Source organism: Phaethon aethereus (assembly GCF_964289735.1).
Source record: "Phaethon aethereus genome assembly, chromosome: 2".
In the NCBI taxonomy this organism is placed as follows: Eukaryota; Metazoa; Chordata; class Aves; order Phaethontiformes; family Phaethontidae; genus Phaethon; species Phaethon aethereus.
In genome coordinates this window covers 44199204-44223871 of record NC_138582.1, presented here as the reverse complement: position 1 = coordinate 44223871, position 24668 = coordinate 44199204, and the positions used below count along the sequence as shown (strand labels likewise).

The 24668-nt window shown below is 41.6% G+C and overlaps 1 protein-coding gene across 1 annotated transcript; it reads right to left on the bottom strand.

The window, feature by feature from the left end:
* Positions 1-2888: 2888 nt before the first annotated feature.
* Positions 2889-21957, bottom strand: LOC309417771 (DGAT1/2-independent enzyme synthesizing storage lipids-like; the record flags this gene model as incomplete). The annotated part of the gene is given in 8 exon segments (XM_082015316.1): positions 2889-2993; positions 4866-5005; positions 5402-5462; positions 10680-10873; positions 14124-14288; positions 15894-16224; positions 21788-21855; positions 21858-21957. Coding segments are annotated over 8 exon segments (1164 nt in total).
* Positions 21958-24668: the final 2711 nt, after the last annotated feature.

Genomic DNA, 24668 nt, shown 5'->3' with positions numbered 1-24668 from the left:
GAAGGTGGGGGGGCGAGCTTCTTTTCTCTGACAAGAAGGACACAACCCCAGCCCGGCTGCCCCAGGTAAGCGCCCCCCGGCCTCCCCGCCTCCCTCGCACCGTCTCGCACCGCGCTCCGGCCGCCATCCCTGTCCCGCCGGTAATTAAAGCAAGGCCCCACGCTCGGCAGTGACCAAGGCAAGCCACCTCCCGCCCGCGGACCTGCGAGGCCGCAGCGGGGCCAGGTCTGGGCCCCCCCCAGCCAGCCCGGCAGCGCCCGCTCACCTTCCCCTGGCGGCGGCGGCTCCGGGTCCAGCCTCGCGTCCCTGCCGAGGCCTGGTTTTACTTCTCCGCCCGCCGCCCCCGCGGAGGCCGGGTGCCCGCGGGGCGGCCAGGCTAGGGCGGCTCCCCGCGGCGGGGCGGAGGCGCGAGGCACCGTGCCGCCGGCGGGCGGGAACGGAGGATGAGGCGGGGGGCGCAGACAGAACGAGGGCGGCGGCGGAGGGGAGGGAGGAACTCCGCGCCGCCGGGGGCGCGGGAGCCGCCCGGACTGCGTCCAGCACGCACCGCTCGGCGCTTCCGGCGGGAGAGGCGGGGGCACCGCCAGGGGGCGCGCGTTCCCCGGGCGCGGGCACGGCGGGCTGGCGAGGGACGCCGCGCGGGCGCGTGTTGGCGGCGCCGCGGGGCCAGGCGGCGGTAGCCGGCCCCGAGCGGGCTTCGCTGGACAGGGCTGGCGGCGTTTGATGTCCCGCTGTCGTCTGCCGTCCTAATGCTCCCGCCGCTGCCGCAGCGTGTTTCGCGGCCGCTCGCCCCTTGCGCAGCCCTTCAACTTGGAAACAACCGGGCTCCGCGCACTCACCCGGCTGCTTTTGTCACCAGGTTACCTCTGGACCCGCCGCCCCGCTAGCTCCGAGCACCGCAGCCTGGCGTTAATGCCCCTTCTCCAGCTGCCTCGGATGCCTGTAAGGGCAGCAGCACTCGTACTGCTCCGGTTCTGGTTCCCGGCTGCCGGAGCCGCGCAGGCTGTCGGTGCGTCTCCCGCCCGCAGTTATTTGGACATGACGTTCTGAGCGCTGTTAAGGTATTTCTGACAGGCCTGCAGCCTTGGATATGGTTCCTGGATCTACCTTCTGTGTATAAAAAGAAAAATCAAACTGAGAAATAAGGGCTATTCCAGTTACATCAGCCCCAGCTGCAGACACACAGGTTGATATAGCACCCCTGCCAGCTGGACTGAAATGTAGCACTGCCATGAACTGTGCCCTCAACCAGGTGAGATCAACTTAGCCGGAACTGGCAGCAAGATCTTTTCAGATCTTTGCCTGTCATGCTCTTCTGACTGGCTTTTACGTTTACATGATCAACTAACGTGTTTGTTCAGTTGTGCATTTGTGTAACTGTATTTGCACTCATGTTGAGTCTGCTGGGAGAAAAATTTTTCTGCCTGTGTGCAGCAATTATAGTTAAGGTGTTCAAGTAAACATCCCTATGTCTTAGGACGGATTTGAGATTTTTTTTCAGGACAGGATTCTCATCTGACTTTTGCTCGAGGGTAATAACTTGCCTGTCTGTCCTGCTCCCTTCTTCAGATACGCGAGAAATATTTGTAGAGAAGCAGCATGGAAGAGGAGGAATTTATTTTAATACAAAGAGTAGATTTAATTTTCTAGTGAAAATGAGCAAATGCTGTAAATATTTTTTAGATGCTACATGGAGATTTAGGATGCTGAACAGAAAGCTTATACAGGTATTAAAAGTGCAAGAAGGAAAATCGAGGCACAAAAGTTACCTTTCTTGGTGTTTGAAGTTAACAGACTTGGTTGTATTTGATGGCATACTGGCAGATTACACGAAGTTCTCCCACTCCCACCAGTAATAACATCCCACAACTTGTAAAACCACTTTTTGCTTTGTAGCAAGTTTCAGTATTCTGAAGACTATGCTGCCTATGTCCACCTTTCCAAGCAGGCGTTTCAGTTCAATCCATATGAGGACGGCAGTGTTACAGTACCACGTTTTTGGGCAAACCATCAGTGATGATAAGCCTCGGGGTTGCATTACATAAATAAGCTCATGCACAGCCCACCCCCGGGAGATCTGGGTGAGTACAGCACATTCATACTGCAAAAACACTATGATGCAGGGATTTTGGGGCTGGGGGCAGCCTCATCCACTAAACCTGTATTGTATGGTGCAGTAGTGCATGACTGTACCAGCTCAGACTTGAAACTACTTTCTACATGTACTTGCATAGTTCTACACTTAACTAAAACTTTTTTTCTCTCTTTGAGAGACTTTTCTTATTTATGTCTGGGCAAAGTCTTAGTTGTAGCATTCTTACTTTCCAGGGTACTGAACCACTAAACTGATGTGTTTGTAGGAGTCTAATATCTGGTTTAATGGGATTATTTCTCTCTAGAAAAGTGATCTAAGCAGTAGATTATTATCTAAAGCGAGACAGTTTCTCTTCTGACACCATCTTGCGTGGGGTCTGACAGGGAAGGTACCCACCAAGCTGGTGGGACACCAGCAAATCTGAGGTTCTGCTCCGAGACTGGACCATGAACTGCTCGAAACATAAAACCACAGATCTAGACAAAACTTCTGAGGATCTCAGACGTATGTACATACTTGTTTTAGGAACTAGGCAAATCCTGGCTATGTGATTTCCTTTTGGAGAATTTAGCTGTTGCATTGCTATTATACGTAAGTTTTCTTCTTCAGTCTTTCTGACTTCAGAATATCCTCAAAGACACAGGGGAACCTTCAAGAGGTTAATTGTTTTCTTCTGTCAAATCTGTAGAAACTTGTAAATTAAACTGGTTGAACAGCAATTATTAGTCATCATTGCTGTAGGAAATTGTTTTTTACTGTATGCTGTAAAACCAATGAAATAAACATAAGCATTCTAATCACTTTTACAATGTTTATCAAATCGGTCCAGTAGAGCCTTCCATATGCTGCCTGGGATTGTTTGGTGCTTGCTTATTAGAGCCTGGATGGCAGTCTTCGTCTGAAAGAGAAGAGAAAGTTGCCTTTACAGACCTGCTTATGCAAGGAAGAACAGTATAATCACCGGCGTCTTCTCAGAGGTTCAAGAGGTATTGGGAAATTCACACATAAGATCTACTTTAAGAAAAAAAGTTGTCTTCTATATTAGCTAGTCCTAACAACACTTTCCTTGGAAAGGAGAGGAATAAAAACATTGATTGCAGTTTGGATAAGCTCAGATTATTGACATTTATCAAACCTGGTCATTACTAAGTCAAAATAATCCTTTAACACATGCAAACATTAAGTTTGTGTAATCTCCATCCCTGAAGGTTTTCATAAAGACCACTGGATAAAGCCTGACTAACCTCTTCTGATCTCATAGCTGACCTTGCTGGGATGAGGAATTCGGAGTAGGGACTTCTGTCTGTCCTTCCCAACATTAATACTGCCATAATTGTGTCATATTTAGCATGCATATAATAAGAGAATTCATATCTAAATTCTGTTCATTTTTACTCTACAGGAGATTCAAATGCAAGTTTGTGAAGAGAATGCATAAAATATTATGTATATCTACTAGGGATAAGAAGTAACGTCCCTTAGTTTTTCCTCATGTATTTAAACTTGAAATAATGGTAGCTACATACTCCGGTGGTGTAGCCTAGAGTGATGGTAGAATATCATTGGGAATATACAAAAAGAATGGAAAAACCTTTCCTGACAGATTCGTGTCCCAACTCTTTTTCCAGGGCAGGATCAGATAGAGGTCAGCCAAGCTCATCTCAAACCCCATTTAAGTTGGTGGGGCTTTTTTAACTAATAGGAGCCACAGAAGACCTAAGTGTACTCCCACTGAAGTGGGAGGTCAAAGGCTTGACTTCATAAAGCAAATCAATATCATGGGAAATTTAAATTTCAGTTTTGCAGGTACATAAAATACTGTTCCCCCAAAATCCAAGAATATGGATAACCATAAGGGCAGTCTTAACACGAATAATACTGTTTCCAGCCTCCTAAACCTGCCAAGACCAAACTCCAGAGCTTGCTGGGGCAGTTCACTCATAACAGACCAAACCTGCCTTTCTGGTTTCACTGCTGTGAAGCCCAGAACAATCTGCAGTAGATCTTCAAAACAAAACAAACAAACAAAAAGAAAAGCAAGCCTTCTTGCATCTTTTTGGGGGCAGCAGGGTGTTTTTTACACCAGTAGTTCCTAACAAATGTTTTGATATGTGTATTCCTAGGCCATAGTGGATTATTTTTGCATAAAGCCCTCCTTTCGTCTTCTATGAACATTTTTTAAAAGTGCGTTTTCTGTATAGATTAGTATTTTGAAAAATGCCTGAACCCTGGATCTATCAACATTCTTATGCTTCTGGGCACCACTGATTTCACCAAGCTGTAGGTACTCAAAATATTTTTATATTTGGGATGGAAATAACTTTTTTAACATTTTCCTTTTGACAATGAGACTGAAGCTCTTGTGGAACTTTGTTTCTAGAGACCTATGTTACTTAGAGAAGTTTTTCAAAGGTAGTTGTTATATATGAAATTTATTTTCCTAGTTACTAAAAACTGAACTTAAAACATATTTTACATCATTTCCATTATCAAAGTTACCTAGGGCATGGGAGAAACAAAGTTAGCATCCCAAGAAGACAGAGCTCACACATTCTGAAAGGATGAGGGCATCCCAGTCAACTATTACTATGTCAATACATACTTGTAGGTATCTGTACATTAAATAGTCCTGAAACTCATCTGCCCATTGCTTTAACAAGCTAGTAAAAGTGTATTTGTCTTTATTCAAGCATACAAAAAATTACTTTCAAGTGCACATATAATAGAGGGCAATGTGTGTAGTTCAGTATTGCAAGGAGAGCTAACTTACCTTTTCAACTAATTCTTCTGTAGTTATATTTGGATCATAAGGGATTGGCTCCCCAATGTATGTGCGGAATTTAACTGGAAGTCCTCCATATGGAGGAGTAAACGGCAATCGAGTACTTTCGTACAACTGTCTGAAAAATCCTGAAATAGTTTCAGGGAGGGAACAGAAGTGAGATTATAGTCACAGAAAACAAAATCCACATTTGAAATCTTATTAATATGGAAGACTTCTTAAAAATGCATGCTTTATCTGACAGTCAAGAAGAAATTACAGTATTTAGGTAACTGTCCACCAAAACAAAGCTTGATAGACTTAATAAATCACTGAAATAAGACTGCATTAAAGAACCAAATCACGCAGCACAAACCAGTTATACACAAGCTATTTCCGTATCTGAGATACCCCTGACCAATAGCAAGTGTGTTAGAGAATCCAAAGTAAGCAGAAGAGCAAAATCTAAGAGAAAAGTGGGAGAAATCTGAGAGAAAAGTGGAGAAAACATTCCAAATATTTAAAATATATTTTAAAGTTCTTACTTCTTTCTTTAAACATCCTATATCCTTCCCGGACATTTTGAGTATACATTGGAATGATGGGCTAAGGAATCACAAAAAAACAAAAAGGTAGAAATGTTATACCAAGTTTGAATTTAAGTTTTAGTGCCTGTTAATGCAGCAAAGAAAAACACTTGAGTACAGAGGATAATTATCAATCAGCTGGGTAGCAAACAAGGAATCTTGTTTTAAAAAAAATGAACTCCAGAATAGAAATCAAATTCTATTTCTCAGCTCCCATGAACATTGCTGTTTCAAAGTCACCACCTGTAAGGAAAATGACTGACATTTTATTAGAGGTTTATACCTTTCATTTTGAATGTACATTATAGAAGTTAACTGAGATTCTAAAAAAAAATAGCTTGTGCGTTAAATATTTATTGCAGTATTGCTGACTGAAACATAAAATGAAGTTTTTGCATTTTCTCTGTCTAAAGCTTACATCGTGTGTGAAGAATGGGAAAGTATTCAGTTTGTGAGGTCTTGCAGAAAGCAAGTAGACATTCACGTTTGGCTCATCTCATCTTCTGAAAGTAAGGTCTCACTGAAGCAGTAATGTTTGGATAATACCCCACCGGAAAAAACTTCTGCAGTTCCCTTGGACAAATAAGGCAATTGTATGTCCTCATTGACCTGGACTACACACCTTCTGGAGGGCAGATCCTTAAGCAGTTACAGGACAAGTTCACTTCATTATTGTGACTGAAAAAAAAGATACTTGAGATACCTGAACCTAAAACAGTCATGTCTTATAGCCTGAGGTAAGATTATATAGTTTGTAGACAAACTGACAGTGGTTGTATCCATACATACAGTGAATTCTTTCCCCTCTATTGTACCTTTTAATTTTTTAATTAGAATTTTAAAACTGTATTTTGAGCATGTTGTTGGAATTAGTTTTCCAGAAGGTAATGAAAGAACACTTTTCTGCTGTTAAGAATAACTACCACAGGACAAGAAAAAAAACAATCAAGAAAAAGACCTAACTAGAGCCTAACAAAGAACTCAAAGTGATGGAAACCATTTAAAGAAAAAAAAACCTGACAGATCACAAAAATATGAAACACACATAAAAGTGTAATAGTAAACCCTTCAGAATGAGAAACTATGGGAAGATATTAGAAATAAACCCTTAAAAAATAATCAGTAACATCTTTTAAAAGCTTTTAACTACTGGACACTGAAAATACCACACAGCTTCAGCTATTGATCAAATACTTTATGTCTAACATTTAAAATGTTTGAAACCCACCTATCATATAGATAAAACACTTCAAATTTTAGGAATACTGCAAGAGAAACATGTCTTAGGCTATAAGGAAATCTGGCAACTAAGTTACTCACATACAATGATCAGCCAATGAAGAACAGAGTCAGTAGCAGCATTTGGTCCCTAAGCTGATTAAAAATGGGCACACACATAGAATCAGAGGATAGTTTGGGTTGGATGTGACCTTTAAAGGTCACCTAGCCCAACCTCCCTAGCAGGGACATCTTCAACTAGATCAGGTTGCTCAGAGCCCCGTCCAACCTGACCTTGAATGTTTCCAGGGATGGGGCACCTACCACCTCTCTGGGCAACCTGGGCCAGTGTTTCACCACCTTCACTGTGAAAAATTTCTTCCTTATCTCTAGTTGAAATCTACACTCTTTTATTTTAAAGACATTACCCCTTGTCCTATTGCAGCAGGCCTTGCTAAAAAGTCTTAAAATCTTGTGACTGTAAAGCAGCATGATGAGATCTGCAGAAACCCACAGGTTTAGATTTGCTCTGCTGGAACTGAACGCGGTCACACCCAGCCAGCTTGAAAATCACAGAATCACAGGATGGTTGAGGTTGGAAGGAACCTCTGGAGATCATCTAGTCCAAACTCTTTGCACATGCATAAGGATTTTATAAACCCTAGTCCCTGTATATCTTTTACCTAACTAGATTTGAACCATTTTTTTTTGGCATAGATAAAATGCAGGGATCTTCAGAAACAATGACTCCTCCCCATTAGCCTATCAAACTCCAGCCATAGGCCAAGGGTATTTCTGAAGCTCAGGGCCCTGGCATACATGAATTCAGCTGAGACAAATATACGTTCTGGAAGTTCATTGAGTCTTAACATTAAAGAATAACAGTCTCCTCCTCTGACCAGAGAAGTTATACAAGATGAAGTGGAAACTGCATGTGGAAACCTGCAGGCAAGGACTGAGGCTGAAACTATGTTCATTGTTTGCTTTTCTTCAACTTTTTCAGTGGAAGAACTGTTGAACTTCCATGAGATTATAAGAATGGGAACGTCTATTCATATATAAAGTTCTTTTTGTCTCGATATCCCCATTCAGGTCATCTGTGGCAGGTTATGAACCACCATGTAGTCATTTTGAATACTGTAAGGCGTGTGTGGTTCTTTGGTTGATGGCTACATTGTATGCAGATAAATTTTTAAAAAGGCACTTATAGTCCTCTCTTGCCTTCATCCAGCATCAGTATTAGCAAAACATATATGAATTGCTACATTATAGAGCAAATTCTGATAGTTTAGATGAGTCTTCAGTCAACCTACAAGACTGGTTTGGCCAGTATTGAAAAGGATGCACTAAGAGCAAACAGAAACAAGCAAGCTCCAAATTTGTCCAAAGTTGTAATCCAGTTACTAATATGGGTCTAACTTTTATATAAGAAATAGTATCCAAGGTTAATATTGCCCCCTCTACTGGTAAAGGCACAGCACTTGATTTTTTTAACTTTAGTTATCTAAAGTGTGTCTGATGACAGATTTCCAGAGAAATATCAAAGATGCCTAAAATTCAGTGGAGCCTGCAAGCTAGTTACAGTGATGGGATCCAGTCAGACTTCCTGATCACGAAAAAAACAAAAACCAAAAAGCAACTGAATGAGTGCAATAAGAAGTGATAAAAGAGCCAGCAGCATTGTAAAGGTGAGCTCAGGCTAGTAGGTGTCGAAGGAGAAAATACTCTCTTCCCTCTGGGTAACGGATAATCCTACGTAGTGTCTGTTTTACCAAACATGCTATACAAAATGACCACAAGAACCTTTCACGCTGCAAGAACCTTATCCTTATGAATATCCTCATTATCCTTAATGAATACACAATTCATTAAATTTAAAAAAACACAAACCCTGTCAATAGAAGGTGGTAGTGATTTTAGGTACCACTATTCAGCTATTTCCATATGATTCTAAATTATGGAAAATTGGAAGGATTAAGAGGATTACTAGCAAGGATTTTTGTGATGTGTTTTGATTAGGGTGGCACTCTATATTAAGAGCACTCTGATTTCTTTAATTTTTATTTTTAAAAAACTCATTACATTGTAGAATTATACTATAAGGTTCCAAGTGAAGTGAAAACATCTGGCAAAAGATTGTTGCAATGTTTGAAGTAGGTTGAAAGGCAGATATGAAAGCAAACTTACTAGAAATCACTCAAGTTGTTAAAGTGACACCTCTTTCTAACTGTTAAGAGTATATTATTAAATTAATACGTAAGAGGAAAGACTATAAGGGAATTCAAAATGCCCATATGAATTTGACTGGGTTTATCCTATTCACATTCTGATATTTTCCTAGTAGGGGTGGTGTACAGGCCCACACAATATACGAAGTATTGGGACTAACATTTAGCAGCCCACACTTTTGAGAAAAAGGACAGGAGAGGAAACAGGAGCACATAAAACATGACTTTAAAAAGGCTACATAACAAGACAAAGAGGTAGAAATAGGATTCCCAGCCTAAAATTACTTTATCCATTGGGTAAATTCCCCTAAATTTATTCTAGTATTATGTCCCCACAAGACTTCAGAGACAAATAAAGTTATGAGGAAATATTAACCTGAAGCATGCATTTTGCAACCTTAGGTACATTGTAGTAGGAGCTTTAGCACAAGAGACCAAAGCAAAGTTTGAGAAGCAACAAACTGAAAAAGAGATATAACTGCACAAAAAACCTGAAAGGGATGGCAAGAAATTCAAGTTTCATGGGTAGAACGCAATTCCCTGTACAGATTCTACTATATAGACAGAAAAGGATTGTGTTTATGTGGAAGGCCAAAGAAGAGCAGTGCAATTGAGGATATAGTCATAAGAATGTAAAGAAAAATGACATTGGCACAATTCATGAGAAAGAAGCAGAAAGCTCATGGAAGAACAGATGAAGCCTGGATGTGTACCGGTATTGTCAGACACAAAGAGCGCTAGGTATGCTAAGTCTAAATTAAGACAGAAAACTCATCTGTAGTGGTGGTGATGATAAGTGGCAGGTGGGAAGAAGCAGCATTGCTGCTCTTTCAGCTCTATGCCGTCCCAAATAAAATTATTTCCCAGAGAAAATCTTCTCACATGTGGAAGAAGTCAGAGCCAGTGGTAGAAGTTTGTATTTGTAGATCATCATCCATATGTAAAATATAACTGAAACTATGGCCATGTGTACATTAGTGGAGTGCAAACCAATGAAAGCACATCTCTAGAGGATGCTGAGGATCTGACATTGACACTGAACACATGTCAGTGCTCTGTTTTTAAGTAGAACTAATTCTTGTCTGGTACCATTGACTGAATGCCCATTTGCAACTGCAGAGTATTAGGTCCCAATTCTGGTTTAGTTTCAGCCAAAAGGAATGCAGCCCAGGTATTCTAACACGTTCCATGATGTGCATTAAAGCATGGTATGTGAGGGAGGTGGAAAAATCACTTCAAAAGCACACAGGATTCAAACTCAGACACTGATGTAGGCACGCCTTGCGTTAGTTGAGGCAATCCTTCACAAACATGAAGAAAAGTAAGGGTAAGAACAAAATCCTGCACCGTCCCAGAATATATGAGAAGAAAGATAGATAAGGAGCCATAAGAAAATGGCTGGGTATGTAGAAGTAAGGTAAAGATACAAGTCTAGTAGGATGAGAAAAAAGAATAAAACCTTACAGCAATATGGGGAAGCACCACAGTGAAGATTCCTGAAATACAATCAAGACAAGAAATTGGATGCCTACATGATGGAACTGTAAGCATGGAACTGTAGAGATGGACGCCTTGCAACACTCGAGAAAAAGCTATAAAGTTCCACAAAACCCTTGCTCCCTATGGATTAATGTGCTTGAGCAAAGTGGTGGGAAAAGGAAAAGAAGTCTTTACTCCTGAACCTTTTCTTCTGTCTGGAAGATTTTCCAACAAACACTCCTAAGCTGCATTTTATATTGAAGCACGTATGCAATAAGCATAGAGTGGAATTGGTAACATATAATACTCACCACTTTTGCATCTAGAGCCACCTGAGCAAAGCCTTTTCGATTTCCCCACATGAGTTGATAACTTTCATCACTGAATAGTGCTTCTCTAACTCCACCTGGTGAGATGGACACCAAGTGTCCATTCTTCAGTGCCATGAGACACTCTTCCCTTGTACCTGGCATAACACCCGTCACTTCCAGTAATAATTGAAGTCCTGCAATGAATAAGTAGCAAAGATATCACGAATACTGCTTGCATGTAGGAACAAGATTACAGCTAAATGAAAATCTAATAACAGCTAAATGAAAATCTAATAGATATATATTTAAACTAGGGCAAATTTATACGAAGGAAGTAAAACCTGTACAGAGTACATATCAGCAAAATAACAAATACGTGACAGTGTTTTTGCTCAAATGTTATGAAGATGAACCAGCTTATCAGGAGCATCTCAATAAACTAATGCCTCCACATGCTATTTTCTATAATTATCAAAACACCAGCCATGCAACTGAAATTTGTGTATCATATCGTATCATATCAAAATAAACATCTGTGCTCCCCTCCTCTTTTTTAAATATTTTAATACAGAAAAAAATTACAAATTTTCGGTACAGTAAAGATTACTACAAAAACAAATACCTGACAAGCAACTATTTTTAGTGTTCTTTTAAAATGTGACGTTTAACATTTTAAATGCTGAGGTTCTGAGTTGTTAAATTGAGTATTTTGTGGTTAAATTGCAAACTACATGGATCAAATCGGACTGCTGTACAACTCATAAGATGCATGAATGGCAGAAGTAAGCGGGGCAGTTTCAGCACTGCATGAACACTCCAATGAATCTCCTTCCTTTGTTTCCGTAACTGGGAATTCTCCAAAAGACAGATTGAGAACCACAGAAGCACTCTATGCTTTCTTGTAATATCTTCACATTTTAAATCTATCGGTTTGGAACTCCCATAGAGAGCTTTGGCAAATGAGTTTCCCCAGTCTTCAAATTCACTGTCCCAGCAGCATGATTTGAACAGAGATTGTCTATATTAATAAATGTAAACAACTATGGACTGCCTGAACTGGTGTCTAGCACTACAACTTTGACAAAGGTCTGCAACAAAAGCTTTGGAAGACAGTGGAAAACATCTTGTAACTGAATTGTATTTAATCTTATTCAAGGCATTGTGTTTGATAGATTTTTCTGTCAGACAGATGTTGACTTTGTTTAATCCTTTCGTGAACTGTCATGTATTCCTGTTTTATCCTGCAGCCATGGATGCCATATCCTCATAAAGTGAATAGGTACTTCCTTTGCTTGGCTTTAAAACTTTTGCCTGTTAAGAATTGTGATGTATCACATGAACACATTATCACTTCTTATTCACCTCTTCCAGGTCACACAGAATTTTATATCCCGCAGTCATGCAAGACTTCTGTCCTATGTACTGGCTCTTCAAAGGAAGCCATGCTAGTGTGCCTCTGATCATCCTTGTCCTTTTTTGTATCTTCATTACTTTGCAGCTTTTCCATGATGGGGAGACCAGAATTCCACACAGTACTCAAGATGTGGGCACTCTATGCATTTTGAGAACATAAAGGTATTTTCTATTTCTTCTTTTTTCATGATAAGCCTAACATTCTGTTTGCCTTTTGGCGATTGCTGAGACTTAAGCTGACATATTCCTAAAGTTATCTAGAAAATTTAAAGCCTAATTACATGTTTATGTGTTTAGACTTGTTTTTCTTTCCTTCTGCACTGCATTATAACTAATACTGGATTTCATCTGCCATTTAATCAGACAGTGATTCAGTATTGGTAGATAATCGTACTCTCTGTGTGGGCTTTTACTGCCTTGAAAAAAAATGGCCAATATGAAGCTTTGTCACCTCACTGCTGATCTAGATTATAATTATTTTGAACAATATAGGTGCCAGCACTGATCTTCATTGGTGTACCTGGTGAATTCTGCTTCTCTGTGAAATGAATTATTTCTACTCTTTGTTTCCTACCTTTTAACCAGTTATTCATTCACAAGAAGACTTCTCCCATAACTGTAATTAATCCAACCTGAGGTTCAGCATATGCTCATGAGCATTCTTTAAAGAACCAATCTGTGAAGTGTAACATTTCTCTGCAAAAAAACAGGTAAGTATGGTAGAGCAAGAGGTTGGGGAGAATTTTCACTCAGTCTATCACTTTCAGACATGTTTTCTACTAATGCAGCAAATGAGGAAGCCTAATCTCTGTTATTTGTGGTCTTTTTTACCAGATGCCTTTTTGGTAGCCTTTTTATAGGTTGACACCATATTTGCCACCTTCTGTTCCTCTAGCATGAACATAATTCAAACAATATGTTATGAACACATCAATAGTCCAGAAAAGGCACAGGTGAGAGTGTTTCTTAGTCCTGACAATAGTTTACTATACATTTGTAATAAAAATCCATGCTACAAACACTTCAATTTGTAACAGTACCCTCTCATTTATCCCTTTAAAAAAAAAAAAAGTCTCCTTTGCAACATTCTGCTAAGCTTTATATTCCTTTAGGGGTCCTCTTAAAAGCCAGTCATCTTTTGGTAACTTCATGCTTCTGACATGTTTAGTACTACACAGTATTTACTAAGTATGCCTTTAGCAAATTATTCCTCACCATCCTTCTAGGGGTGCCTTAATATGTTCTTGTATCAAACTTGCTTGGGTTTATGCTCCTTGTTTTCAGTGTTTGAACACAACTTCCTTTTATGAAGAATGTCCTTCAACTTTTAAATAGCTTCCTTTACTATTTAGTATTATAATAATTTCTAATAAGTGTTATAAAGGTGCCTTTAAATAATCTCCCTGCTATTCCTTCTGGATGCTCCTTCTTTATGCCTTGCTTTTCTAAAAATGAATGAAGTTTGCTTTTCTGTATCTTCTCCTTTTCACAGTGGAATTACTGATTTCTCTCTCAGTCTGCAATGTGTTGTGGTGGTCAGTATTACAGAGCTTTCTTCAACAGTAAAATCTTCAAATAAGTTTTGTGCCCTACTCCAGGCTTTGATCAAAAGACAGATTTGATGTCATACCCCACTGCAATGGCTACTCAGTGTAAAGGGCAAATAGGTAATTGATATCCTACCATTTATTGGGCTCTTCGGCACTCACAGTCCATTGCTGACTGGACAGCATTAGGTCAATAATATAGTCCTATCCTACACTTTCTACTGAGGCATACTTTTCATCCCAACAGGATTATATAATGTCTATTTGTTTGTTTTGGGGGGTCTACCAGTGTTTTTATAACCTTTCACTTAAAAGACAGGACCCTGTTTGCCCTTCTGCATCTACTAGCTATTAGTTTGAAAGTCTAAAAGCAGTATTGTAGTTTACAAGCTCTCTTGAAAGCGTAATAAATGTAAATTTCATCAAAACCACCAACAGGCTGAGTGAATCCAGGATGCTTAAATACAAGAGAACATGCTCTTACCTGGTAAACGAAAGACGAAATGATCAGCTACTGACAGACAAAGTCTTTTCTTCCAGAGAAACAGCCTAGACAAAAAGTAAAGGTAGTCTATAGGAATAGCTCCATGGTAATACACAAGAATGCCCGGTCCTTCTGGTAGGTTTTCCACACCATGAAGCTCATAACCTGTTTGGGATGGAAAGCAATACACTGACAATGATACACTGACAGCTGTAAATCATCTGGCAATTTAAAGAAAACTGTTCACTGTACCTTGTTAAATGACTTTCAGAGAGTTGTGAAAGCCCCTGCAGTAGCTTTTAAAAGAATTAAGTTCTGGATGGAACCTCTGGTCAATAGCAAAGAGAAAGCCCCTCAAACACCACAGGTTGTCAGTGGACTAATTTGTTGGTCACTTTAATCATTAGATCAGACCTGAACCTGACATTTCCCCAGTGAGGAGACTATTAATTACTTCCCATTAGGAACTTTTCCCAGTCCAAAGTACAATAATGAAAAAAAAATTACTATACTGGTGTGAAACCACTTCATTGGCAAAATGAGAGGCAAACAAACAGCCAGGATGCTTTTCTGAAATCTGGAAGTACAAATCTCCATTACGTGTCAGGCAGAATGAAAAGTTTGGGATTTTATATAAAAAAAGTTTCTCTGGTTGAGATGTTTAAGCCCAAACAAGAATCTGTAAGAATCCCAAAGAGAGGTTCTTTCCACAAGAGTTAAATGTATTCACTTCATTGTGGAAGTGAATTTCCTCACAGACATGGACTTCTGTAAATCCCTCTCCTGGCTCTTCCTATGTTTGATTTAGGTTTTAGGTGGAGCCAGAGTAGGAGGCTAATGTATACAAAGGCTTGGGAAAGTCACAGCTTCTGCCAACTACGAGCTCTATTCCACCTTGTCTGCCTTCGTCTCCATCCCTGCTACAGCCCCTGTCATGAGCCATTCAGGGAGAAGGATGGGGATGGAGCAGGCAGAGTCCTAGGAAGAGATGGAGAAAGTTTCATACTGCAGGGTGTTCAAAGATCAAGGGAAAAAGCTGTGAGGAAGGATAGCAACATAGATAAAAACCTGATATTCTTCATCCTTAGGGCAGCAAAGTTAAGTCTTGCTGATAGCCTTAAACTACATCTGTGGGAAGAACAAGTGCCTAGCACGCAGCTGAGGATTTTCCTACAGAGCAGGGTGTGGTGAAATTTCATTACACTCAATCTGAAGATTGAGTGTAATGAAACTGAAAAATCAGGTTACTTTTAAATTCTGCCACAGTACAAACTTAAATGTGGAATCTAATTATTTCTTTGTTCATACAGCTCTTTAAATTATTTTCAATTGTCATAACACAAAGTCATTTTCACCAACTAAAAATACACTAATTGCATTTCCAACTAGTTGTTGTGTTTTGATCATTTATTAAAAGAATTTTAAACAGCTACTAAAGTAAAACATAAAACACATCTCTGCTGCAGTTACATTACTAGAACTAACATTAACACTGTGCTTCACTCTGTTACCATATACACAGAACTACACCTGCCTTTCCACTGAAGAGAAATTTACCATATATAAAATAATTTCTGGCTTTCATTCTGCTTATTCTGTATTGCCATCAGTCTTTGAGGCAGAAACTTTTGGGTTAGATGCCATACAAAGTATAATAAATGTCATTTCTTTGCATACATTTGGAAGAAACTTTAAAATAAATAATTAAAACTTATGTGTATTTACTATGTATTGTAATTCAAAGCTTCAGACAAGTCATGTCATACTTACCATGCCATATTCTTGCATATATATCCCAAAAGCTTGCTATTGTTTTCCTTGCACTATCCCAAACGTCACTCAAGGGATCTGCTTTTACCTCACCGTTCCTCTGATACATTAAAAGCAAAATATTAGTAAGGTAAATGAAAAAGAGGATTGTTAAAGGAACTATAAAAAAAACTAATATTGCACTCATTGTCAGTGAGATGATGACCACGTGAAAAAGGTATTTCTTCAGGTACTCCACAACAGTCCATTCTTCCAGAACGTAGGCAAGGCAGCTTAGGTCGGTCATTGGTGCCTGTCCTGAAGTGCAGGATTCTTCTCTACCTATCATGTTCTGCATGGAGGAGAAAAAAAAAAAAAAAAGCTATAATTTCTTTAATCATGGAAGTTTATCAGTTTAGGAAAAAAGTTTTATGTAGATATACCTGGTGCCTCTTTGGGTATAGCACAGAGTGAAACATTTTGTCTCTCTCTGTCATGCTAACATAGCTGCTGGCAATTGCCATCCACTACTGCCTGTAAAGAGTGATGATATTATCCTATGTATTTATGGATCTTTTTTATACAGCCAGATAATAGGGGCTGAAAGGACAAGGGCTGGAGACCAAGGAAGCCTCAGGATCCATGCAACATAGAGCACATTCACTGTCAAAGCTGTTCATCAGGTGATTTCTCTCTATAAGTATGGCTTACTTTCTAGAAGCTCAAAAGAGGGCAAGTGATCAGTATTTTCAGCAGCATTAGCCAAGAAGACTGCTACCAGAGGTCTGGGCTTTCCTGATCCTGTGCAGAGAGTCCAGCCTGGGCTTCTGGTCCCTCTCAGTTTGGCAGCAGCCGGCAGCGAGGGGAAGAAACAGTGAGTGGAGTGAGCAGCTGAGCGAGACAAAAAGCCAATAGGCAAAACCTGGGCACCCGTAGCTCCTTCCCAAGGGCTGGAGGTGCCTGGGGCAGCGTTTGGTACTGCTGGCAGTACCGGGAAAAGCAGCTCTTCACCCCTCATCTACACAATCATGACAACTCACCCTTCTTTCAAATTTTCCAGCCCTGGCAAAAGCCAAGTGGGCTCCATGGCCCTAATGATACATTTGCCACGTGCAGCTCCCTACTTAGTCTGTTCCTACAGCTGACCCTGCCTGCCTGACAGCAGGTAGTGGTTTCTCTGGAATGCAAGAGCACTCCAGCATCGCTGGCTGATTTTCAGATTCCTGAGCATTAGCCAGAGTTTTAAACATTGCAATTAGGTTCAGTAATCCATAACTGAATCCAGCTTTTATTTGTCTCAATCAGGCTACTACTTGTTTAATGAGTAAATTTTTCTGCTCCAACACCAGAGCAAGTACCTACAAGAAACAAATCGTAACTGCCACCATCAGTGCCAAGATCATAAAGTACAGCAAGTCCAGACTTTTCTGCCTTTACGTCTTCAGCCACATAACCTGTTATACACTACCCACTCCACTTCTGTTTTTCTTCTTTGAAGTCCTGGGTAGAATATAGGGGCGGACTAGTGTAAAGCACAGCTCCTTTCAGAGCTATGGATGAGTACAGCAAACAGCAAAAGCAAAGAGCACGAACAAGCAGTAGACTAGCATGCAGTAAGGCAAGCAAGCTCCATGGCAAGCCCTGTTGATGAGTAGCTGTAACAGCTATAAATTTGCTGTCACACACTGCGATCAAATCTATGCTTATCTCAAACCCTTCGAGCCCCATGTTGGGCACCAAAAAGGATTGTTGTGGTTTAACCCCAGTAGGCAGCTGAGCCCCACACAGCTGCTCACTCACTCCCCTCTGCAGTGGGATGGAGGAGAGAATTAATTTTTAATAACTCTTGAAAGAGTAGGGAAAACGCAGAGGACTGGAAGAGATTTAAGATTATTCCAATGTTCCCAAACACAAGTAACTGCAGATTCAGCAGCCAGATAAATCATAGAATCATAGCATGGTTTGTATAGGAAGGGACCTTAAAGATCATCTAGTTCCAATGCCCCGACCATGGGCAATGACACCTTCCACTAGATCAGATTGCTCAAAGCCCTGTCCAACCTGGAGGCATCCACAACTGCTCTGGGCAACCTGTTCCAGTGTCTCATCACCCACACAGTAAAGTATTTCTTCCTAATATCTAACCTAAATCTACCCTCTTTTAGTTTAAAACTGTTACCCCTTGTCCTATCACTACAGGCCCTGATAAAGACTTGCTCCCCATCTTTCCTGTAGGCCCCTTTAAGTACTGAAAGGCTGCAAAAAGGTCTCCCTAGGCTCCTTCTCTTCTCCAGGCTAAACAACCCCAACTTTTTCAGCCCGTCCTCATACGGGAGGCGCTCCAGCCCCCTGATCATCTTTGTGGCCCTCCTCTGGACCAACTCCAACAGTCCGTGTCTGTCTTACACTAGGGGCCCCGGAGCTGAACACAGGACTCCAGGTGGAGTCTCATGAGAGCCAAGCAGAGGGACAGAATCACCTCCCTCAACCTGCTGGCCACGCTTCTTTTGATACAGCCCAGGATATGGTTGTCCTTCTGGGCTGCAAGCGCACATTGCTGGCTCATGCCCAGCTTTTCATCCACCAGTACCTGAGTCCTTTTCCACAGGGCTGCTCTCTTCCTTCTTCCCCCAGCCTGTATTGATACTGGGGGTTGCCACGACCCAGGTGTAGGACCTTACACTAGGCCTTGTTGAACTTCATGAGGCAAGCTTACTGAAATGCTAGTATGTGATGAAGGTAACTGATGCTACTTATTATAATTTTACAAACAAATGCACCTCCATTCTTTGAGGAAATTAGAGGTTTAATAACTTGTGCAGGTGTCATGCAAATACAGTTTTACTAGGGGCTTGTTAAAGAGTCACTTCAAGCTACATGCGAGCTGCTACTTGGAACTTGCCATTCCACCAGACCCTCACCATATGTTCTCACCACCAGCCTGGTCTCCAACAGGATCAGCTGTCTCCCTGCTGACTGAAAATGCTGGCACAAGCAAAATGAGTCTTGGGAACAGCCCAAACTTAAGTTGGCCTACAGAGATTATAAAAGTGTATTACCAATGCCACTTAACATTTTGATTAAAAAACCAAGCTCTTGATAATGGTGCACATATGAAATGAATGATGTCATCAACTGACATGACAAGAAAGTATCCATTGGTGGTGGAATCCCCATCAAATGAGAATTGAGTCTATGTCCTACATTATTCAGCATTTTCAGAATTTTCTCCTAATATTAATGGGGTGTTACATTTATCAATGCAAACAATGTAACATCCCACTGGTTTCTTTTCCTCCATCCCAATTTTTATGTAACAGAAAATTATTTTCTTGCTAGAGGACCACTACATTTAACCTTGTTTGGTCACAGACTGCAGTATAAATGATCACAGTAATTTATTAATTTCTGATTTTAAGTTCAATGTAGACACTAAAAAAAAAGCTTTAGAAAGAAATTTTTAAAACCTACGAAACAGATATTAACAGCACAGATTTGACTGAGGACATATGAAAGTAGTTGGGTAAACATGGGCTGAGTTCGCTTTACCCCAGTGAGCAGAGTGGGTGGGATACAAGCTAATTCAACATCATTCCAGTTGAATCCAAACCAGAGTGGAGAAAGAATAAATGATTGACTGCCTGAGAAAAAACTACAAGCAGCATGGCTTTTTCTGGTAGGTAGGGTGCTCAACCAGGTTTCAGTTCCTGCTCCCACAATTCAATTGCAGACTGCCTCCCAACATTTCATGAGGAAAGAATGAACCCAAATCACTGAACCCTGATGCTGGTTTTTGTACCATATCATGTGAGTCCAACATGGCATCCCTCTGTACTGCCAGTATCACATTAAAGGACTACACCAGGACAGAACTTGCATTTTTGCATGTTCTACTGGCTGTCTCTCACTAGCCCCTCATTGAGACCACAAACAAAATTTTGAAGCATCCTTTCTATCAAACACCATATAGGAATTTATTACATAACTATTTGCATGCCTATTGCAAGGCTATTACTAAAGACCTGCTTGATTATGCCCTGGAAGACAATGCAAGAGTGTTACCACAACATGTTTACTTATAACTGCTCTGGTTTGCCCCAAGTCTCAAAATTTAAGAGACAAATTTCTCTTCTGCTTTTGTCAAATCTGAGCCAAGAGCAGCTCCCATGTTCTTCAATACTGAACATCCCATGAAAGGTTAAGAAGTCAGCATAATGTTTTGTGCACAAATATTTTTTAAATTGTCTATATTTTTCACATCTCATCTGGTGATGGACTTGAAGCATTACTGTTCTGAGTGATTTCATTATTATTCTAGAGAACAACATCTGTGTTGACATGTGAGATGTTTGTTTGGGCTCCACCTACAAAGCATATCAAATTCCAGAGTAATAGCTGTATCTACAATGTAAAATTACAGGTGATGTCAGAGGGAGACAGAACTAATGTCTCCCTACTTAAAGGGGAGCTCCCCTTCCAACAAAAGCCTCCTGTAGTACAAGTCACTCAGATCCAGAGCTCTTGCTGAAGCATCATTTGTTGATAAGGATAAGATTATCAACACTATAATCCCAGGGAACGGAAGTGTAACAACAAAGCTGTCACAAGAGACCTGTGGCATCAAAATGACTAAAGAGTGGATAATCTTGGTCTTGCTGCTCTCCAGTTTGTTCTTGGCAGCAGGTTTAGCAGAGCATAGTGGGAAGATGAGTGTAAACTAGCTGGAAACCCTTCTACAGACTTTTTTTGACACCTGCTTTCTTGTGGCAGGCTCCTATTTTCTCTTCTGTCAAACTCAACCGCTCTGTTTCACAAGGAGAGTGATCTAACAGTTTCAAGTCTGCATCTTGCCTTGCAATATAAATGAAATTCCAATTTTACGTTTCCCACATTTTTGTGGCAAATCCACAGAAAATAACTCTTGCTGGTCTCACACAGTCACCACCCACTTTATTTGCCTCCATAAATCCATGCATCTTGTACACTGCTATGTTTCTACAGCTTTCCCTACCTTTAGCAGGGTCATGTTGTGATAGGACAAGGGGTAATGGTTTTAAACTAAAAGAGGGTAGATTTAGAATAGATAGAAGGAAGCAATTTTTCACAATGAGGGTCATGAAACACTGGCACAGGTTGCCCAGAGAGATGCCCCATCCCTGGAAACATTCAGGGTCAGGTTGGACGGGGCTCTGAGCAACCTGATCTAGTTGAAGATGTCCCTGCTCATTGCAGGGGGGGTGGGCTAGATGACCTTTAAAGGTCCCTTCCAACCCAAACCATGCTATAACTCTGTGAATCATGGATTATCAGCACATCCACCCCAAAACTGAAGGGTGTATCCCCACAAAATAGAAACTATCAGCAATTACAGTGCCCAGTGCCCTGCTTTCCATGGCTATTCCCCCTTCCGCACACACAGAGGCTACCTAACCTGCAGTGTTGTTTCCCGTTTCTTCTCTTACTGCCTCAGCAAATACGGACTAAGTTCCCACTCGAGTTTGATTCACCACGTGGAGATGAGGAACTATCCCTGGGTGGGCACCAGCGCTCAAGCTCAGTTTCCAGGAATGTGATAGGCAAGAGCTGGTGATCTGCGTTCAGTGTGATACCCGTCGTGCTCAAGCACAAGTAAAATACAGCAAGGGCCCGATGCCTACATTTATCCCGTTTCTTCACCTGGAAACGTTATTAACGTGTTTAAACATCATCCACCTGCGAAAACTCGGGGGTTTTCCTCCATCTCTGTTTCCTCCATCAACGAGAAAGGCTCGTTGCTGAGGCACACGGCTACTGCACCGCCTCGGTACCTTCGCCCGCCGCCGGCTCCCCACGGACGTGGGAAAGAGCCGCCGCCCCCCCGCCCCGACTCCCCGCGCCCGCCGCCGCCGTGATGTCACGGCCGCCCTCCGTCCCACCCCCGCCCGGCGCCCCCCGCCCCGCTCACCCTTCCCGCGGCAGCGGCCGGCACAAGGACCCCGCGGATCGGCCCCGTCCCGGGATAAGCGCGCCACCGCCCCCGCGCCCAGGCCCGAGGAGGCGGGGCTGGGCCCGGCAGCCCCAGTGGGTTCCGCGCCCAAATCTCCATTTTTAATTCTTCAAGGATAAAAATCCCGGGACGGGAGCCGCTGGCCGACGCCCGGGCGCCGTGCGAGGGAGGCGAGCCACTTCCCATGGCAAGGCGACGGCGATGGGGGAGGCGCGTCGCGCCCGCAGCCCCGCTCTGCCCTCTCCTCAGCCCGGCCGCCGGGGCACGCGGGTAAGCGGCCGCCCCCCAACCCCACCCGAGGTCTCCCCGATCCGCGGCGGAGGCCGGGACGCCTCTTCCCACTCGCTCGTGGGTGCCGGGGCAGAGCTGCCCACGAACAAGCCGTCGAGGAGGCTCTGCCACGGGAGCGCTGGGCGTAAGGGCGCGCTGCCTACTTCAGCCGTGGCTGCCGACGGGGGGGGGCGAAAGTCTGCGGCTGAGGCTGACGTGATGAAGCTGTGTTTCCTATCCAGCTACTTGGAAATTACAGGCAGTTCAGTCAATATATCCTACAGGTAGATGGGATTTAAAACAGCAGCAGGTAGCGAATTTCAGTGTTTACACGACCTCCCACCTGAACTCCATCATTGGCCCTAAGTACCTGCTCTCCGCTTGGAGGAAAGAATCTTCCCCGGGACCTGCCTCCGGTCAATTCATCTGTACGTTGATTAAGGAAATTTTCAGACTGCAGGGTTGGCTACTGAGTTGACAATGTGGAAAATGTGGAATGGTTTTGCAATGGAAAGAACCTCTTTAGAAAGCTTAAGGAGAACTGGGTGTCACACAGGCTTGGGGTATAATTAAATAGAAGGCAGCTAGACCATGCTATTACGGCTAAATTAAGCAGAGGAAACCTGAAACATAATACCCTTGTGTTGCACTGTTGTTCACCCTATGGCTAATATGATAGAGGTCATATTTAGACTGATAAGACCAATAGCTACCAATTTTTAAGTTCAGAAAAAGATTAACCTGACCTGTTTAAGACAGGTGATAGAATTTCATTGATTTGTTTTGATAGAGTACAAGAAATTGAGGAATCACAGTGATTTGCAAATGAAGAGGAGAGGAACCTCAAATCTAGTTTCTCAGGTGAAAAACAGAAAAAATGTACATATATGGTTAGAGTCAACTTCTTAAGAAAGAGAAGGCTTCTGAGAGAGAACATGGAGTTTGTCTCTTCCAGGATACAGCATACTGATTCAGGACTGAAACAGGTCCCAAAGGAAGGCAGAATTGTCCAACTGCCGTTCACAGTGTGACACTGCTTTAAGAAAGATTCACCCAAACTTGAAAATGCTCAGAGGCCTAAGTGAGCATATTTGATAACACTGTAAAGGGAATTTGCAATGACTGTCCGATAGGATTTATTCCCAAAGAGGATTCTTCAACAGTTAGAATCCCTCCAGGCTTTAGCATCTTGATTCAGCGACACAAGCAGATTGGCTTGCCATCTGCTCTTCAGAAGATGCAGAGGATAGCAAGCAGTGCTCCAACCTGAGCATCTCCTCTTATATCCCCGTTCATCCCAGTTGCAGCCTTTGCATGGCTCCCATGAAATAAGATGCATTTCTTCCCGCACATACATTGTGCTGTAGCTGTGGTTCAGGGGAAGTAGCTACAAACCTGCAAAAAAGCATCCACCAGTGATACTTTTCTGCTGGCTTTTGGCTTTTATGGCTCAAGGCAGAGTTGTTCAATAACAGCTTTTCTCGTGAGGGAAGACATTTAAGAAAAACTTGGTATTTCTTGCGTAGCATGAAGCAGAAAAATTATTGGAAAAGAGTTTTTGCTAGTAGAGAGGACAACAGAATGCAGATATAAAGTCTTTAAGCAGCAAAAGTACATTTAGATGATCATGCAGATAGAAAAAGGGTTGTACATAATGCTTACTGGCCAACACCAAATGTAGCTGAAATAAAGTATTTTGTTTTGTTTGCATGTGTTTCGTTTCCTTGTATCTGCATGATGGTGTACTGTCGTGCAAAGAATATGTATAGAAAAGAAAGAACTAAAACTACTATTGAAGAACAGGACTATAATGAAATAACGATCATGATAACATGCATATTGAAAAATGCATTGGAATAAAGAGTATTGAATAGCATTGTATGACAAAAAAGAATTGCATTGCTATCCTTGCTTTTCCTTCTCTTTTTTTTTCTTCAGTCATGTTGAAGAACAGTGGTATGAGGCTTTTTCAGAGTATTTTTAGGAGAAAAAGAACTGATTGGTATAATAAACTTGTGAATCAGGAGCATATGTTAAACAGGGGTGAAAAAATAACAGCCAAGATTTTCTACCCTCAAATAAAAACAAAAGTAGCAACCAATGAAGGTGAGATAGAAATAAAAAATGAAAAGGGCTCAAAAAGTACTTTGCTCTAATTTTGAGTAAAGGCAATGAGATGGAGCATTGGCGGATTGATAATAAAGATGAAGGAGCAGAAATTACAAAGTTGGAATGAAAAATCAAGATTCAGAAATTGTAAGGATAGAACCAGTTAGTTTTCTCAATCTATACAAGAACAATGTCTAGCAGATGTAATTGCAAGCCCAGTAGTAAGGATTTTTTAGTAGCTTCATGAAGTTAAGAATACCAGACAACTGAAGAGTAGCAAATTTAGCACCTGTATTTGAGAATGTAAGAACAATTAGGAGTCTCCTGTATTCTGCACTGCACAGTGTGTTCCAGATTAATATGTGTTAAGAAAATAGTAGTTCAAGATGTGGAGAAATGGTAAATTCATGTTTCATCCTGCCAATCGGATG